General features: G+C 48.8%; 1 protein-coding gene across 1 annotated transcript in view; it reads left to right on the top strand.

The window, feature by feature from the left end:
• The window catches only part of FANCM (FA complementation group M), a 47,109-nt gene extending 32,875 nt beyond the window's left edge, over positions 1–14,234 (top strand). Inside the window, exons 14-23 of the mRNA XM_083514079.1 lie at positions 1,364–3,329; positions 5,666–5,748; positions 5,843–5,911; positions 6,570–6,671; positions 7,467–7,623; positions 8,229–8,332; positions 10,046–10,495; positions 12,316–12,637; positions 13,421–13,712; positions 14,021–14,234. Of these exons, the coding sequence (XP_083370205.1) occupies positions 1,364–3,329; positions 5,666–5,748; positions 5,843–5,911; positions 6,570–6,671; positions 7,467–7,623; positions 8,229–8,332; positions 10,046–10,495; positions 12,316–12,637; positions 13,421–13,712; positions 14,021–14,135 (3,660 nt within the window). The 3' untranslated portion in view covers positions 14,136–14,234. The remainder of the gene's footprint in view (positions 1–1,363; positions 3,330–5,665; positions 5,749–5,842; positions 5,912–6,569; positions 6,672–7,466; positions 7,624–8,228; positions 8,333–10,045; positions 10,496–12,315; positions 12,638–13,420; positions 13,713–14,020) is intronic.
• The last annotated feature ends 1,247 nt before the right edge of the window (positions 14,235–15,481 follow it).

Genomic DNA, 15,481 nt, shown 5'->3' on the forward strand with positions numbered 1-15,481 from the left:
GGGATGTTTGTGTAATGAGCTATATGGATTCTCCCTTTTATTGATGCCCTGCTCCCCTGGGAGAGAGAGAGAGAGAGAGAGAGAACTGTTTTTTTGCAGGCCAGAAGCCCATTTAATTGTTAGACACCACATTTTCTGTCACCTTTCCAAGTTGTGAATATTGTTAATCTGGCAGGATTCTATAATTCTTAATGAAAGCCGTTGCGCTAATGCAATCGTATTGGCAAAGGAGCGGTTTTGTCCCATGACCTATTTTGCTGAGCAGCTGGTTTCAAATCTCAAGTTTTGTTAGTTCCTTCAAATGGTTTTTTGATGCTTTACTCTACTAAGCAACGTGTGAAGGTGTGAGAGTGTCTTTGCTTCCCACCTGCGGTTTAGAACCTGCTTGGGGTCAAGTGTCCTTTTCCATAGGGAAGGAGAGCATTTATGTAAGACCTTGTGAGCCTGAAACGAGGACACACACTATGATCCTAGCTGCCAGACTTGGGTACCCCTGGAGGAGAGTTGCTTTATGTAACTTATGTATCAGGTCATTTTTAATGTTATTTCTTTTTTTGTAGGCCAGATTTGCAGGTAAATGAACTAGCTGCATCGTTCTGTTTTGATTTAAATGACTCCATGATCCTGTGAACTTAGGGAAGGCTGCACCAATACACACAGGCATTGTTTTCCAGAATATAGTCAGTCCAGGATTTGGAAGCAGTAGAGGGAAGCTGATGGAAAGTATTGTTAAAAGATAAAATAACCAAACCTATAGAAGAACAAGCCTTCCTGAAACAGAACCAGCATGGCTTCTGCAACGCCAAGTCTTGCATTATGAACATATTTGAGTTCTTTGAGAGTATCAACAAGCATAGCATACTTAGGAATTTCAAAAGGCTTTTGACAAAGTACCTCACCAAAGACTCCTGCTGAGTAAGCTTAGCAGTCATGGAAGAGGTCCTCTTGTGGACTGGGGATTGAGAACCAGTGAGTAGGAATAAAGGGACAGATCTGTGGATGGAGAGATGTAGAAAGTGGAGTCAGAGACCATATTGCTTCTGAATGCCAGTTGCTGGAGGTTGCACAAAGCGAGAGGACTCTCGTGCTCAAATCTTGTTTGCTGGTTTCCCACAGGCATCTGGGGAGAAGCCATTGTGAGAACAGGAAGCTGGGCTAGATGGGGTCTTGGCCTGATCCAGCAGCCTCTTTTGATTTTCTCCTTGAGCCCTCAAGAGCAAATCTTGGTCTCCTGGTCCATTTCCCTTCTGCAAGACTGAAGCAACGCCAGTCTAGTAAACACAGTTGATGGGAGGATAAGGAGTGCGATGAACTTTGAGTCAAGCAGATATCTGAAATAGTGTCTCTTCTTTTTTTCAACTAGGGAGAATGCCACTATGAGCTGGAGACCCGTCCTTATTTTCACTGGGAAGATGTTGAGGCATCGGAGGAGGCTCAGCGGGGCAAGAGGTGTCGTGATGCTGCAGCTGCTCAAAAGGCGCCTTTCTCTAGAAAACCCCGGCCAGAGGCTCCAAAAGCAGCAACACATCGCTCATCTTCCTCCGTGGAGCTTGATGCAGAATGTGTATCTCTCTTTAAAGCAACGAGCTTCAAATCTGCGAATAGGCCTCAGGCACTGACGGTAGACTCTGAAAGTCATGCTACAGAGGGACTCAGCCCTGCAGATGGTTTTCCAGCGAGCACTTTGCCATTGGTTGAAGGTGCTGGATGTAAACAAATGTCAGATAAGGATGAGGAAAACATGGAGGAATCTGCCAGCATAAGCACTGCTCAGAGAAGCGTTGCTGATCGTGAAAATGCAGCAGAAACAAAATTTCAGCCCATCTCAAAAGTGTGCGGCTCATGGAATGGACACAGTGCAGATTCGGGCTACGGCTGCTTTGCAGAAGAAAATTCTCCCCTTTCTTCCTTGTTTTATGCACCACCAGCAGCAGCAATGGCGGATTTCTTTGTGCTTCCTGGTGCAAGTGCCGATGAGGATGCTTTTTGGGGAAAATGCATCCCAACAAATGCAGCAAGGCTTCTGTCACAGTCTCCCCCTTCTCTGAATGAATTATTTGATTCTGAAGAAGAGACAGAGGATGTAGCCCAGCAGTTAAGCTCAGTGCAAAAATGTGTTTCTGGTGTGTTTGCAGGCAAGAGTCCTTCAGGAGAAAAACTGACACCTTTCAAACCACCTTCCACATCACCTCAGAACATGTCTGAACTCACCGATGCTCAGGAACAGTGTTCCTTGGATAACCCTTTGGAAAAAAGCTGCATTCCTGAAGCTTCCTTTAGCAAGATAAATGATTTTGATTGGGACGAAATATTTGAGTGTGACGATGAAGAGCAGATGGGCATTCAGGGGAGAAGTCCACCAATGGCAAATCATGATCCAGGAGCAAACCATTCAGGAAAGGCGGCGGCTTGCAGAAGTTATCAAGGATCCCAGAAGCTGGCTGAGAGGAATGCAAGCCCTACTGAAGTGCCTGGTTGTTTCTTTATAGGAGAGGATTTTGCAGAGAGTGGCCCTCATCCAGACACAAAAGGAGGGGAGCTTTCAGAGCCATCATTGCGGGGTAGTCAAGCCAGTACCCCGAGCAAGGAAGAGGAGACCTCTGAAAGGCAGCCCTCAGGGGAGGAGCTTCATGAGGTCAGCCAAGGAAACCCCATGAAGTCATTGACAATCCCAAGAGATGGAGGTTTGGAAGCCTCTGTTGATCCTGTCCGTGCAGGCAAAGAAGAAGGCCAGCGTCCTGGAGAGTTCTACAATGTTTCTCAGGAGTTGTTCTCTGTTAACTTTGATCTGGGTTTCCTGACTCAAGAATCGGAGGACGAGTGCTCAGAGCAAGTGGGCACCGTGAAAGATGGGGGAACAGTTAGCTCTTCTAGCGCTGAAGTCGCGCTCTCAAACAGCAACATGTCAAGGAAGTCTCCACTGACCTGGGGTAATGAATGCCTTAATGGAGCCAAGTTTTCTACACCTTTACACCTACGAAATCGGGACTCTTGTCTTGCGGCAGTTGAAAATGTTATCCCCTTGGTCTCTCCTTTGACACCAGCGAGAGGGAAACTGTGCCAGTCACCAAGTTCTGCGCACGCTGCATTTTCCACACCGACAGGTAGGCAGGTGAGCCATGCTGGCGTCCCCAGAAGAACCTTCACGAGTTCTTTCTCCCGGAATAGGCAGGAAAGCTCACAGGCGCCTGTTCCAAGGAGAGGGAATGCCAGTACAGTGAAAAGGGACTTGGCTAACTCCATTTTCAGCACGGAGGGGCTTGCACTGCAGGAAACCTCGAAGGTGGAAAACGGAAGCCTAAATGGCCCTAACGTGCTTCCCATTGAAGGTAAGATTTTTTAAAAGTTAAAATAACATAAGGCATGATGCAGAGAGGACATAGTCTGCCTACAGTCTTCAGAAGGCAGATGGGAACTGGATACTGAGATCCTGCCTTTTAAGCAATGAAGGGATGTTCTCTCGCTCGGTTTATGGCAAGGCTAAGCATCAGGTTGCAGAAGGCAACATCCTAGAGTTGGAAAGGGCCTCATGGGGAGTCAGCCCAACCCCCTGCCCCCCCCAGCTGATGCAGGAAACCCCCCACCCCCTGGACCCCCAATAGGTGAGGCCATCTTGCCTCTGCTTAAGAACATCAAGTGGAAAGAGAGTCAGTCCGACATTCTCTCTTGAATGGTTTATGCTGTTGGGAATGTTTAAATCATTTTTCTTGTGATGCATTTAAAATATTCTTTAGCCTTCCTCTCCACACAAGAGGGTACCAAAGTGGGGTACAGTGGAATAAATTAAAAGCAGCCCCCTCTCCCTCAGTTACAGATCATCAGTCAGATAAAAACAGGAACAGATAAAACCATGGCAGAGTCAGTAGTGACAATAAACGGGACCAAAACGCTGCTGCAGCATTGATGCCCCTAAAGGCCTGCTGAAGTGGGTTCGTTTATGCCCTGTCCTACTCAGCCCATCCTCAACGCCAGTGGAGATCCTGGCCCTCCTCTTGCCTCCTCATTGTCTCTTCTCCAATCTAAGCCTGCTTCCCTGCAGCCTCTCCTCCTAGTGAGGGGCCTCCCGGTCCCCCTCCATCTAGGTCACACTCCAGTGTGGTGTAGTGGTTAAGAGCGGTGGACTCGTAATCTGGTGAACCGGGTTCGCTTCCCCTCTCCTCCACCTGCAGCTGCTGGGTGACCTTGGGCCAGTCACACTTCTCTGAAGTCTCTCAGCCCCACTCACCTCACAGAGTGTTTGTTGTGGGGGAGGAAGGGAAAGGAGAATGTTAGCCGCTTTGAGACTCCTTAAAGGGAGTGAAAGGCGGGATATCAAATCCAAACTCTTCTTCTTCTTCGTATGCCGTTTACTTTGTCAGTATCCTTTTTAAATGGTTAGAGGCAGCAGCTAGCACTCTGTTGGGAAGTGGAGACCGGTGGCTGTACCAACCTTTAAAGAAAGGGTTAAACTCTGGGAGGTTAGTAGCTAAAATAGCACACTTTTAGGTTCATGGAATAAGAGCGCAGGCAAGGCACGTTTATTGAAATACAGTTGTTTACATGTTTGTTTTTAAAAAGGAAGATAACTTTATTAATTTGGGATAATATGTCTGAAGAAACCTCAACTTTTTCTGTTCCTCATCCAGTAAGCTTTTTTCTAATCAGATGTAAGCAGTTTTGCAGTAAGAGTGGTATTATATAAGATGCAATGTGATTTAGACAGAGCGATACTGCAATTTATTACAAAATCAATTTAAAAAATTGAAATGTAAATAAACTGGAGCTTGGAACTGGACACAGTAAGCCAGATGAGGTTTGGCCAAAGTAGAATAAAGCAGCACCGTTGCATCTGGAGGCTCTGCTTCTGTGGATGCAATGCCTTTGCTCACTCCTGCCATGGCCATTTCCCCACCGGATGCCTGGGCTTCTGAATGGCAGTTGCTGTGAAGCGTGGGAGGGGAGAGCACGGCTGTGCTCAGGTGCCCCTCGTGGGCGCCCAGTTGGCCACCGTGAGAACAGGGTGCTTGCTCAGAGGAGCCCCAGGCTTCATCCAGCTGCAGGATCAGCATAAGTTTCTACATCCTTAGCTTCCATCTTTTACCTTTTTACATTCTTAGCTTAAATGCAACAGTCCTACTCCTTCCTCATTCTGTGTAAAAGCATGTGGGGGAGTGCTGGATTCCTATTAAAAACAAACCAACACAACCTTGAGGAATATGTGCAGGGAAGAGTTGGAAAATGGGGCAAAAGTGGCAGGGAGGAGAGAAGAGGCAGTCAGCTGGAGATACCTTGTTCCAGAGGTGCCTCTCTGGCTACCTGTAGGAGGAGCAACAGCTCTTGTACGTGGGTTGACAACATGTCCAAGAACAGATAAGTGAAGTTGGTTTAGTGTTTTCCCCTTCTCTTTCCCCTCATCCCTATCACTCGGTAGCACTCTTAATTTCCAGCTCAGCAAGGCAGTGCAGCCGGCTGTTTTCCTCTGCTGGGAAATACTGTTTACGTTGCCCCAACTGGACCCTGGATGGATGGGCAGTCACAGGCAGACAATAGCAACCTCCCAAGCCAGAATTGCCTTATTTAAAGAAAAAAGGGAGAAAGCGTTTTCCTCTCGGATTTACAAATATATTGTATGGTGAAAAAAACACACACACTTTCTTATTATTGTCACCTACATACTCCTTTGCAGTTGGGGCCGGCAGTGAAAGCGAAGAAGAAATTGTTTTTCTCAGAAAAAATAAGAAGAAAGTGAACGTTTTCACATCTCAAAACGTGAGTCAGCTCAGTTAAAATTAAAGGCCACCAAGCTCCAAACTCTCTGTGCGGTTTCTAAATGTGTTTTGACGTCTTCCTTCCTTCTCCCAAGATTGATGATGACTGTGACTTGGAATCACCAGTATGTGCTGTCAAGAAACGGAGACGTCCGCTCGTCACAGTGAGTAAATACCCCAGTCAGGGCAGGAAAAACACATAAAACACATTTTGCTCCGGTTGGCTTAAACATTCCTCTTTACTGTTAGGAAATTGTTATTACCATTTTTTCTAAAATGGCTTTAACCTGCAAAAGGACAGGGGCTGATTAGTTTTGAGATATCTAGCAGAAGTAGGTTTTTTTACAGTCAATTCATTTATGTACTATGTTTCCCACAATGACACCTGGGCTCAAAGCAGTTCCTGTAAAATGTGGTAAAGTTTATTCTTCAGATGGAGAGATATTTGGGCAGCATTCTCAGTCGAACATACTCAGAAAACCAGTAGGCTGCCTTACCCTGAGTCGTCCTCTTGGCCACCTGCCCAAATGCTGCCCCTCCAGGGGTTCTCCACGAGAAACAGCAGAACAGGCACCCCCTCCTCTCCTCCACTCTTCCTCCAGAATTCTTTGACCATCCCTTAAATGTAATTTCACCATCAACATTAATCATAAGGAACATGAACCAGGCTGCCTATAGCACCCCAGCTTTGAAGCCAAAGGCTGCACGTTTTGGTTAAGCCAGACCCATAAAGTCCCTGCCAGGGTAGCATTGAGCAGCAGTTAAGGCCAGAGGAATCTGGCTCTGATGCCACTCTTGACCACTGTCTGTGCTCCGTTTCAGTCAGATTTGTCTAGCGACGCAAGCCCAGATTGCTCTGAGAAGAGCTGGAGCAAGAAGCCAGGTGTGAAGAGGCGGAAAAGGGGAGACGCTGCTGCCAGGAAGGTGCGCATATGACACTCAGCGGTGCTTCTTTGTTTCTGGTGGGTGTGGGGTACTGTGCTTTTCATTTACCCCTCTGGAAGCTTAAACAGGAAGGAAATACGGGGCAGCGCGCGTGAGGGGAACATGCTTGGAAACAGAGTCTCCTCTGTTAGGCCAAATTTCAGTTTTGGAGCAGGGCCATGCAGCTCAGCTGAGCAGGACGACACACACGTGGTGTGTCATTCAGCCCCTCCCACCCCCAGTTAAAGAAGAGGATCTGGTTTCAGGTAAGGAGGAGAGGCCTCTCTCTGCCTGAGAAGTCGTTCTAAAACTGGAAGCTGCCTTATACGGGCTTTGATCCATCTAGCTCAATATTGTCCACAGACTGGCAGCAGTGGCTCTCCGGGGTTTTAGGCTGGAGTCATTCCCAGGCCTGCTTGGAGATGCTGTCAGGAAACTAATACCAAAGCAAGGAATTCGGGGAGAGGTGCTTTTGGCCTTGTGTTTTGTAGTTGAGGATGGACAAACAGTTTCTGCACTTAGAGGCTTTGGCCCCCGGTAATGGGGAGCTTCTTCTTTCCATGTGGGGCTGTGGCCTCAGATCACTGGATCTGCACGGCTGGTGGTGGTGGGGCTTCGTGGGCTGGCTGCCAACATGGGATCGTGTCTTTGCCCGTGGCCAGTTCCTAAAAGAAGCCCAGTTCTGATCAGCCATGGGGAGGGGGGGGTTGGCCAGTCTCTGGCCACCTGGCATGGCTGGAGTCTGCGAAGTGGGATGCTGCTAGGCAGGAACTCTCTTGCTTTTGCTTCATGTAGAACGCAGCCAAATACTTCCTGGACCAAGAGGCGGAACTTTCTGAGGAAGGAGCCATGGAGGTTTCATCCGACGAGAGCATCGGCTCGGAAAACGTGCAGAGTTCTTCCCTCATCGAGTTTTTAAATGACGAGACACAGATTATGCAAGATCTCAATGGTAAGTGAAGGAAAACCCTGCCCTTTTCCTATTAGCTGGCACTTCCTTGGCTCTTATTGTCCTTTCCCACTGGCACCAGTCCTCCCAGTAGCTTTCCTACAAGGCCGTGATTGCAGCCAGCATGTCAGGTTTTGGAAATCAGTTAGCAGCAGTAAATCAGGACTGCATTGCTTAACCCTTCGGCCCATGCTGCAGTATCATCAACAAAGTGGAAAGGTGAGGCACAAACTGCAGGAGCGCTTGAATAGCCAGCACTTGGACCGAGGCCTGTAAACGGATAGAGAATGAATGGCATGTTGAGATGGATGCTTGGAGGCCACTGAACTGCTTCTGTGTGGCAGCAATTGCCACATGTTGGAACCTGTCCCCCAGCGCCATTGTGGGAAGGGTTTCTCTGCTACTAACAGGCCCCTGATTCGCGCGGAGTCTGTTTGTGTGGTGGGAATTGTAACGGGATCCGCAAAACAAGCTTCCCTGCACAACACAACTTTCCCCCACCCTACAGAGCCTCTTTCCGCCTGCGAAGCCTGCCCAAACGGGTGCTGACTGCGGCTTCAGTTCCTCTTCTGCCTGCCTGACGGCTGCTCTTTTTTCTCTCTGCTCAGAATCTGAGATGCATGCAGTCTACCTGAAATCTGTACGAAGCCCAGCCGTTGGCAACAGGTATAAGATGCAGAAAGGATGCAACTCGGTGGCTGTTTTCTCACAGGTAGGAAGGCAGACAGGGAGGGTTGTGTCCAAAGCACAAACTGGGGGTGGTCTTGATCCGCAAATGCTGCTTGTTGGTTTCTCACAGCCTTATCGGAGCAAATGGTCGCTTTTCACGAGTGTCGTCTTAAAGGACAAGGCCGAAAGGATTGTTTCAAGGGGGGCTGACTTCTTAGCAAGGCAGAACCTGCTGCCTCAACAGTCGGGATTTGACATCCTTCCGCAGGGCCTGCAAGACAGAGCTGTTCCACCAGGCCTTTTGTCAGGGCGCAGCCTGACCCCCTCCTCTGGCAATCTGCACAAAATCTTGCTTGATGGTTGTCATTAATTTGATTTTAATTTGATTTAATTAATTTTATAATGTTTTAAAATGTTGGACTATTTTGATTGTTGTTAGCCGCCCTGAGCCCGGCTTCGGCTGGGGAGGGCGGGATATAAATAAAAGTTATTATTATTATTATTAATACCACCCTTTGATAAAAATTCATGCGGTTCACATGAATCAAAATATTAAAACAATGTAAAATACAAATATCGCAAATCAGAGCTATTGTACGGCACAAGAAAGAAAAGGCAGCATGATTGGGGGGGGGGGGGCGACAACCTAAGAGCAGGATTCCGATTCCACCTGAATGATCTGGGAAAAGTCTGTGCCAGGCAGACTTCTCTGAGGAATGTGGTCCCTAGTTGGGATGCTGACCTTGAGAAGTCCCCCCTCCCTCATACCCACGAGCAGAATGACCTTGGCCTTCCTTTCGGCACTGGGGAGTCAAGCAAGTTTGGCCTCAAAGGACAGTAATGGCACCATGAATTGGGCTCGGAAAAAGACTGGTAGCTGCCAGTGAAGGTCCTTTAACTGGGCCAAGTTGCTGTGAACAAATCTTGCCACTATTCAAAGTCAATACCAGCTGCAGCTTCCAGGGCAGCTCCACATGCCAAGAGGTCCCCCGAGCATGGCTGCCCTTGGCCAGCCTGCCTCTCTCTCGGTGAAGCCACAGTTCATGGGCCAGCACTGGCTGGGAGAGGGAACTCCCCTTGTGCCACTGAGAACTCTTGGGAGTCCAGGGACAAGACTGGATCCTCCCTCCAAACCAAAAAAACAGATCCTTCAGGGGAGCACAAGCGCATCTAGAACACATTGACCTTCTCCCTAAACCCAGGCAGCCTCCAGGCACAGAACTACTGCTTTCTAACACTTCCTCAGCCTTTGATGTGAGTCCAGGCAGCAGTTCAGGGAGAGATGTGAACAGTCCAGGAACTGGGGTGGGGGAGTGTTTTTGCAGTGTGCAGGGGCCTGGGAAAACCTGGCTCAGGTGTTAAAATGAAAGAGCTTGGTTCCTCAGCATATCCATGCCACTTTGTCCCAGGTTCTTACTGTATTTTTCAATAGAAAGGGCGGGGTAGACGTGCCAAAATAAACTGGCTCATGCAAATTAAGACATTTGCCTTCTGGATTTCTGCCATATTCCATTCATACCTGTAAACCTGAGAACAAAGTGACACATCAACGTTATTGTGTCATTAGAAACTGTGCCAGCCTCATGTGCTGAAAACTCCTCCAGACTTGACTGGAAAGGGCACCTGCATTTCATCTGCTGGAGGTGGCCAGGCCTGTAGTTACAGCCCACGTGAGGCTCAAGACGTTCTGTGGCCCTGCCTCGGGGATACGCAAATCATGGTGTGGGTTCTCCTCAGCGGTTTCATTTCCTTCCAGGTTCCAGAGCAGGATGAAAGCTATTTGGCGGACAGTTTCTGTGTGGAGGAGGTGGAGGACCCCCAAAGCTGCTCCAGTGAAGATGAGGAAGTTTGTGTTGACTTCAACCTGCTGCAGGAGAGCTTTGGGCAGGGGAGAAAGCAGTATTGCACCCGGCGCAGGAGGAAGTTGAAAGAGGCTGCTCCCCCGCCGCTCAAGAAACGCTCCCGGATCCAGATTCTCAGCAGCTCTAGTGAAGATGAAGGAGGGGTCAGAAGGGAACCGCCTCCCGTCGCGAAAGCGGACCAGGGCTCACATGCGTCCTCATCGCTGGCTTTAGACCACCGTCTGGACTGCAGAACATCTGCTCCAAAGGCTGAGATCCGTCCGCCCCAAGAGAGCAGGACCCAAGGGCTCGTGGGACTGAAATCTTCCTTGTCAGAAGAACTGGACTTCCAGGCAACGTCAAAGGTATGGGCTGTGTTTAAGCTGTTCCTTCCTTTGCTGGTTTCTCTGTGGCCAGGGTTAGAATAACAGACCAAAGCCCTGAAAGCGATCTGGTCAAAGCTCTCGCCAGGAGGCAAGATATCCCACAGCGCCAGGGATGCTTCTTCAGGCTTTCCTTGAGAACCTTCCGCAAAAGGTGCCACCCGCCCCCTTGGTTGCCTCCTCCACTGTGAAAATGTAGTAATAATAATAATAATAATAATGATGATGATGATGATAAATTTTATTTATACCCCTCCCTCCTCAGCCAAGACCGGGCTCAGGGCAGCTAAGACAAAGTATAAAAACAATTGATTAAAATACAACTTAACAACAAGATTAAAATACGACATTAAAATGCAGCCTTATTTCTGCGCATTTTTGGCTGGCAGCACCCCGGTTCTCCTTGGTCATGCTCAGAGGCCTTTTATAGCCTTTTTGCCTAACGGCCTTCAGACCAGAGATGTTGGGGGTTGCACAAATCACCTTCTGCATGTAAATTGAATAAATGTGCATGAGCTATTTTTGCAAGGGCATTTACGTTTTATCGAGCGCCTAGAGGACTACAGAGGGCTTGAGGTCAATGAAAGATTGGTGGGGAGGGCACCACCTCCTTGTCCCCAGAAGGTGTCCCCTGTTGAAATAATTTGCAGCTGACTTCCTCTGTGTGTGTGCAATTGTTCTACTATGAGGCTAGAAGCATGTCTAAACAAAAGTGGGATTTAGGTTCTGTACCACTTGCCCACCTAGCAGTTTGAAAGCACGTCAAAGTGCAAGTAGATAAATAGGTAGGCAAACGGCGTTTCCATGGGCTGCTCTGGTTCGCCAGAAGCAGCTTAGTCATGCTGGCCACATGACCTGGAAGCTGTATGCAGACAAATGCCATCTCCCTCAGCTTATAGAGATGAGCGCTGCAACCCGAGTCGTCCACTACTGGACCTAACGGTCAGGGGTGCCTTTACCTTTACCACTTGTCAAATACTGCCATTTTCTATGCAATATTTGGACTGTCAGGCAAACTACCAGCCCTTACTTATATTTCACTGTTGTTTTTCCTGGTGGTCTATTTTAGGGCCCTAAACAGGTCACTGATGCGCTGATAGTGCCTTAGTGGTCTCTTTATACTGAGCCATCCACACATCATTTCACTTTAGGAGCTTTTCTGTGGTGCTTCCTCAGTGCCACCTGCAGGGACACTCATGCACTGCAGTGCAACAAAAGCCACACAACCTGGAACTTTTGAGGTGCAGGATTTCTGCAGGACGTAACAAGGCGTGCCCTGGTTGGAAATGAAGCAGCATGACTGCCCCCCAAAACCTTCACAGGCGCAAGCAGTGTTGAAAGCGGGATTGTGTGTAACTGCCCCAATAGCTTCCTGAGAACAAATCATCATTAATGCTCGATGGAAAGGATGTATGGAAGGGGCCCTCAGATGGTAGAATCATAGAAGTGTAGAGTCCAAGGGTCGTCCAGTCCAACCCCTGCGATGCTGGAGTCACAGCTGAAGAATCCCTGACAAATAGTCAACATCCAACCTCTGCCTAAATGAACGTTCCACTCTCCACCTCCCTGTTTTTAGCTGCTAAGGGGAAAAGGCTGGGTATAAATAAATACATAATCGTAGTAGTAGTAGTACTTTGGAGGCAGGGACTGTGGTCTTGTGTCACCTGGGAAGCCCTGCAAGGCTCTGGGGTGCACTGGTAACGCACTATGAAGGGTGATGATAACAAAGCTCAGCCTTCGCTTTCTCCTGCTCTGGCTGCTTTGAGGATGATGAGTGATGGTTTCTCTTGCAATGTTTTCAGCCAGAAAACTCTGTGGGGCACCTTGCGGCGCTCTGCTCCCGGAAGAACCCGCCGCTGCCTCTCTGTGTTCTGGTTGACAGCCGCGAGATCTCCTCTGGGCCGGACGTCATTTCCACCCTGAAAGCTGTTCATGGGGTCAAGGTCCACGTTTGCTCACTGGGCAGCTGCGATTACGTTGTCAGCAGCCGGCTGGCCGTGGAGAGGAGATGCCAGGCGGAGCTGCTGAACGCGGCACACAGGAGCAGAGTGGTCCAGCGAGTGCAGCAGCTGAAGAGCAAGTTTGACAGGATCTGTGTGATCGTGGAGGAGAGAGTCAAAGCAGGTGGGTCTCCGGGCTTTGGCGGGTTTTCTCCTTGGGCATTAAACATTTCAGCTTCCAGCTCTGCTGGTTGTGCTGTTTAGCATTAAACAGAAAATGCAGCAGCTACAGCACTGCAAATACAGGTGAGCAGAGATGGCCATTTAGGAGGTAGAAATGTAACATGGTGCACATGGGACCTTTTGAGGAAGCTGGTCAACTGTGTTGTCCCACCAAGTGCTGAATACAATCTTATCCCAGCTGCTTCTGATCATGCACTGAAAGACGATAAGGTTCTTCATTCCACTTTGAAGAATGAAGAGGCAACTAGGAACTGCACCTTTTTCGGTAGTGCAGGAATGATCAGGAACTTGTATCTGCCTACTTGGTTTCCACTCAACTCTCTTTCTGGGTGAAAGAGAAGAGAAAGACGGGTCCTGATTTTAAGGGTCTTCCTCTGCCCCCCTGGGCTGTGAAATGCTGTAACAGCTGACAACTTGCAGCAGTTGAGAACACAACTGGCCCTTCTGCTAGAGACGGGGTGGAGAGCCTGTGCTCACCCCCCAGGCTTTGCTGGACTTCCCACAGCCCCAGGTCAACATCAGGGGTGAGGTTGAGGGAGCCCAAGAACACCCAGAGCGCCACAACTTCCCCACATCTCTGTGCTTAGCACGTTGAAGCTGATCTCTTGCCACTCGGGGCATCAGGGAATAAAAAGCCACTGATAGAGAGAAATCTGGAAGCCTCTCCCAGGTTGGCAGCACAGGAGAAATGCTGACACCAAACTCTTGTTCTGTAAACTTCCAGGAGAAGCACGGAGAGTGTTCCACAGAAGCCGGCACTACGACAGCCTCCTGTTGGCCTTCGTCCAGGCAGGAATCCGGGTGCTCTTCAGCTCCTGCCAAGAGGAGACAGCTGACTTGCTGAAGGAGCTGGCTTCGCTGGAGCAGCGGAAGAACGCGGCCATCCAAGTGCCCACGGAGGTGCAGGGCCACAGGCAAGATGCCCTCCGCTTCTACCTGAGCATTCCCTGCGTCAGCTACCCAGAGGCCCTGGCCTTGTGCCACTGCTTTGGCTCGGTGAAGGAGGCAGCCAACAGGTAGGGCTTGGGCAGGGCCTCTTCCGGTTTCCCAAACCTGACGGGCTGCACGCTCCCTCCTCAACTTGTGATGGCTGATATCTGTTCAGGGACTCTGATCTCAGCAGCCCCTGCCACATTCTTTGGTAGCAAATTCCTCAATGCAACTTGGTGTTGTGTGAAACCAAAGCCATCCACTGCGCTGTCCTGAGCAGCCTGCCAGTCACTTGGCTCTTCCTTCTCCCTTCAGTGTTTCTCCTGCTTGTTGCAGCAACTGCCTGTTGGCTTGCGATGGAGCTCAGCCTTCCTTCCTTTTTGCTCTTTTCCAGTTCCCCGGGCGAGATGGCAGCCCGCACCCGGATGAGCCAGCAGAAGGCAGAGAAGGTTTACCATTACATGCACTACGCCTTTGACGCTCAGATGCTGCCTGAGAAGGTCACGTGACCAACTGCAAATCACAAGGGGCACCCCTTTTTAAAAGACGCACTTTATCGTTACATCTCCTCGTTGTAAGATATGTAAATAAACTTCTGAACTCAGTGAGTTTCAGGCCACCATTTTCCTCTGGAGAAACCAGGCAACTGCAAATGCAGCCTTACCACAGGGGGTTATTCTGAAATGGGTAGAGTTTATGCATCTGTTGAAAAAAACACCCTTCTCCATCTCAAGAACAGGGTGTTGCTCGAGTTCTTCTTCCTACTTCCTTACAAAGCCAGAAGGGCTTTGCTCTCCCTTCCCTGGAGAGAGTTTTAAGAGTAAAGCTTTGTGCTTTCTACATAACAGCTAAAAATGAACTTTCTTAAACCAGCTCAGGGAGTGGGGAGCCTGAGACCATCCACTTGGGTGAGGCTGAGGGAAGTTGAAGTCCATCGACATGTGGAGGGCTGTGCGTTCATCACTGATCAAACTAGACACTTGTAGGGATTTGGGGGGAGGGCTGGGAAAAAGGGGTTACAAGAATTCGCTAAGTGTATGGACTGTCCGGTGTCTGCCTTTGTCGGAAATCTATCCTATGCAAAAAAAGTGGTCTCTTCTTTGCTCGATCATGGTATACGGCAGGTGGGGAAAACCTTTGCCCTCTGCCGCCTGGTGAATTACATCAGCCCCAGAGGTAGAGCTAGGGATTCTGGGAGCTGTAATTCAGCACCATCTGGAGGGCTCAAAGGTTCCCCGCGCGCGGCATAAGGGGCAGGGGCTTCAGCAATTCTGTTCGGTGCTGACAGGCAGGTGGAAAGCAGGTTAAGTTTCTAGGACTAACTGAACATGAGGCTCCTGTAGAGGAATAGTGGAATAAGAAAAGGAATTGTGAACAAGGCGATTAGGAGCATGCAAGTTGTTGCCTCAAAGAAAAAGGAACAAAAGTTGGGATTATGCATGCATAAATAGTCAAATTTTACACAGGTTGTAAAAACTTTTCTCCGTAGTTCAGCCTTCTGATTTGTGTAACTCGGGTGATGATTTGCTGCCATCTTGTGGCATCCTATACTTTGGTGCTTTTGAAAAATTTGCCTGGGCCTTGCTTGTGGCAAGCTTAGGAGAAATCTTGTCTAAGCGTGGAGGTGGAATCACTGAAAGCTGACTATTGACACCAACAGTAAAAGTTTGCTTCCCATCTATATAATAATAATAATAATAATAATAATAATAATAATAATAATAATAATTTTATTATTAACACCCCGCCCATCTGGCTGGGTTTCCCCAGCCACTCTGGGTGGCTTCCAACTGAATATTAAAAAGCCTGCAGATAGAAAGAATCTGGTCCAGAAATAAAGGTAAAGCCCTGGACA

Source organism: Podarcis liolepis (assembly GCF_965112155.1).
Source record: "Podarcis liolepis genome assembly, chromosome: 1".
Lineage (NCBI taxonomy): Eukaryota > Metazoa > Chordata > Lepidosauria > Squamata > Lacertidae > Podarcis > Podarcis liolepis.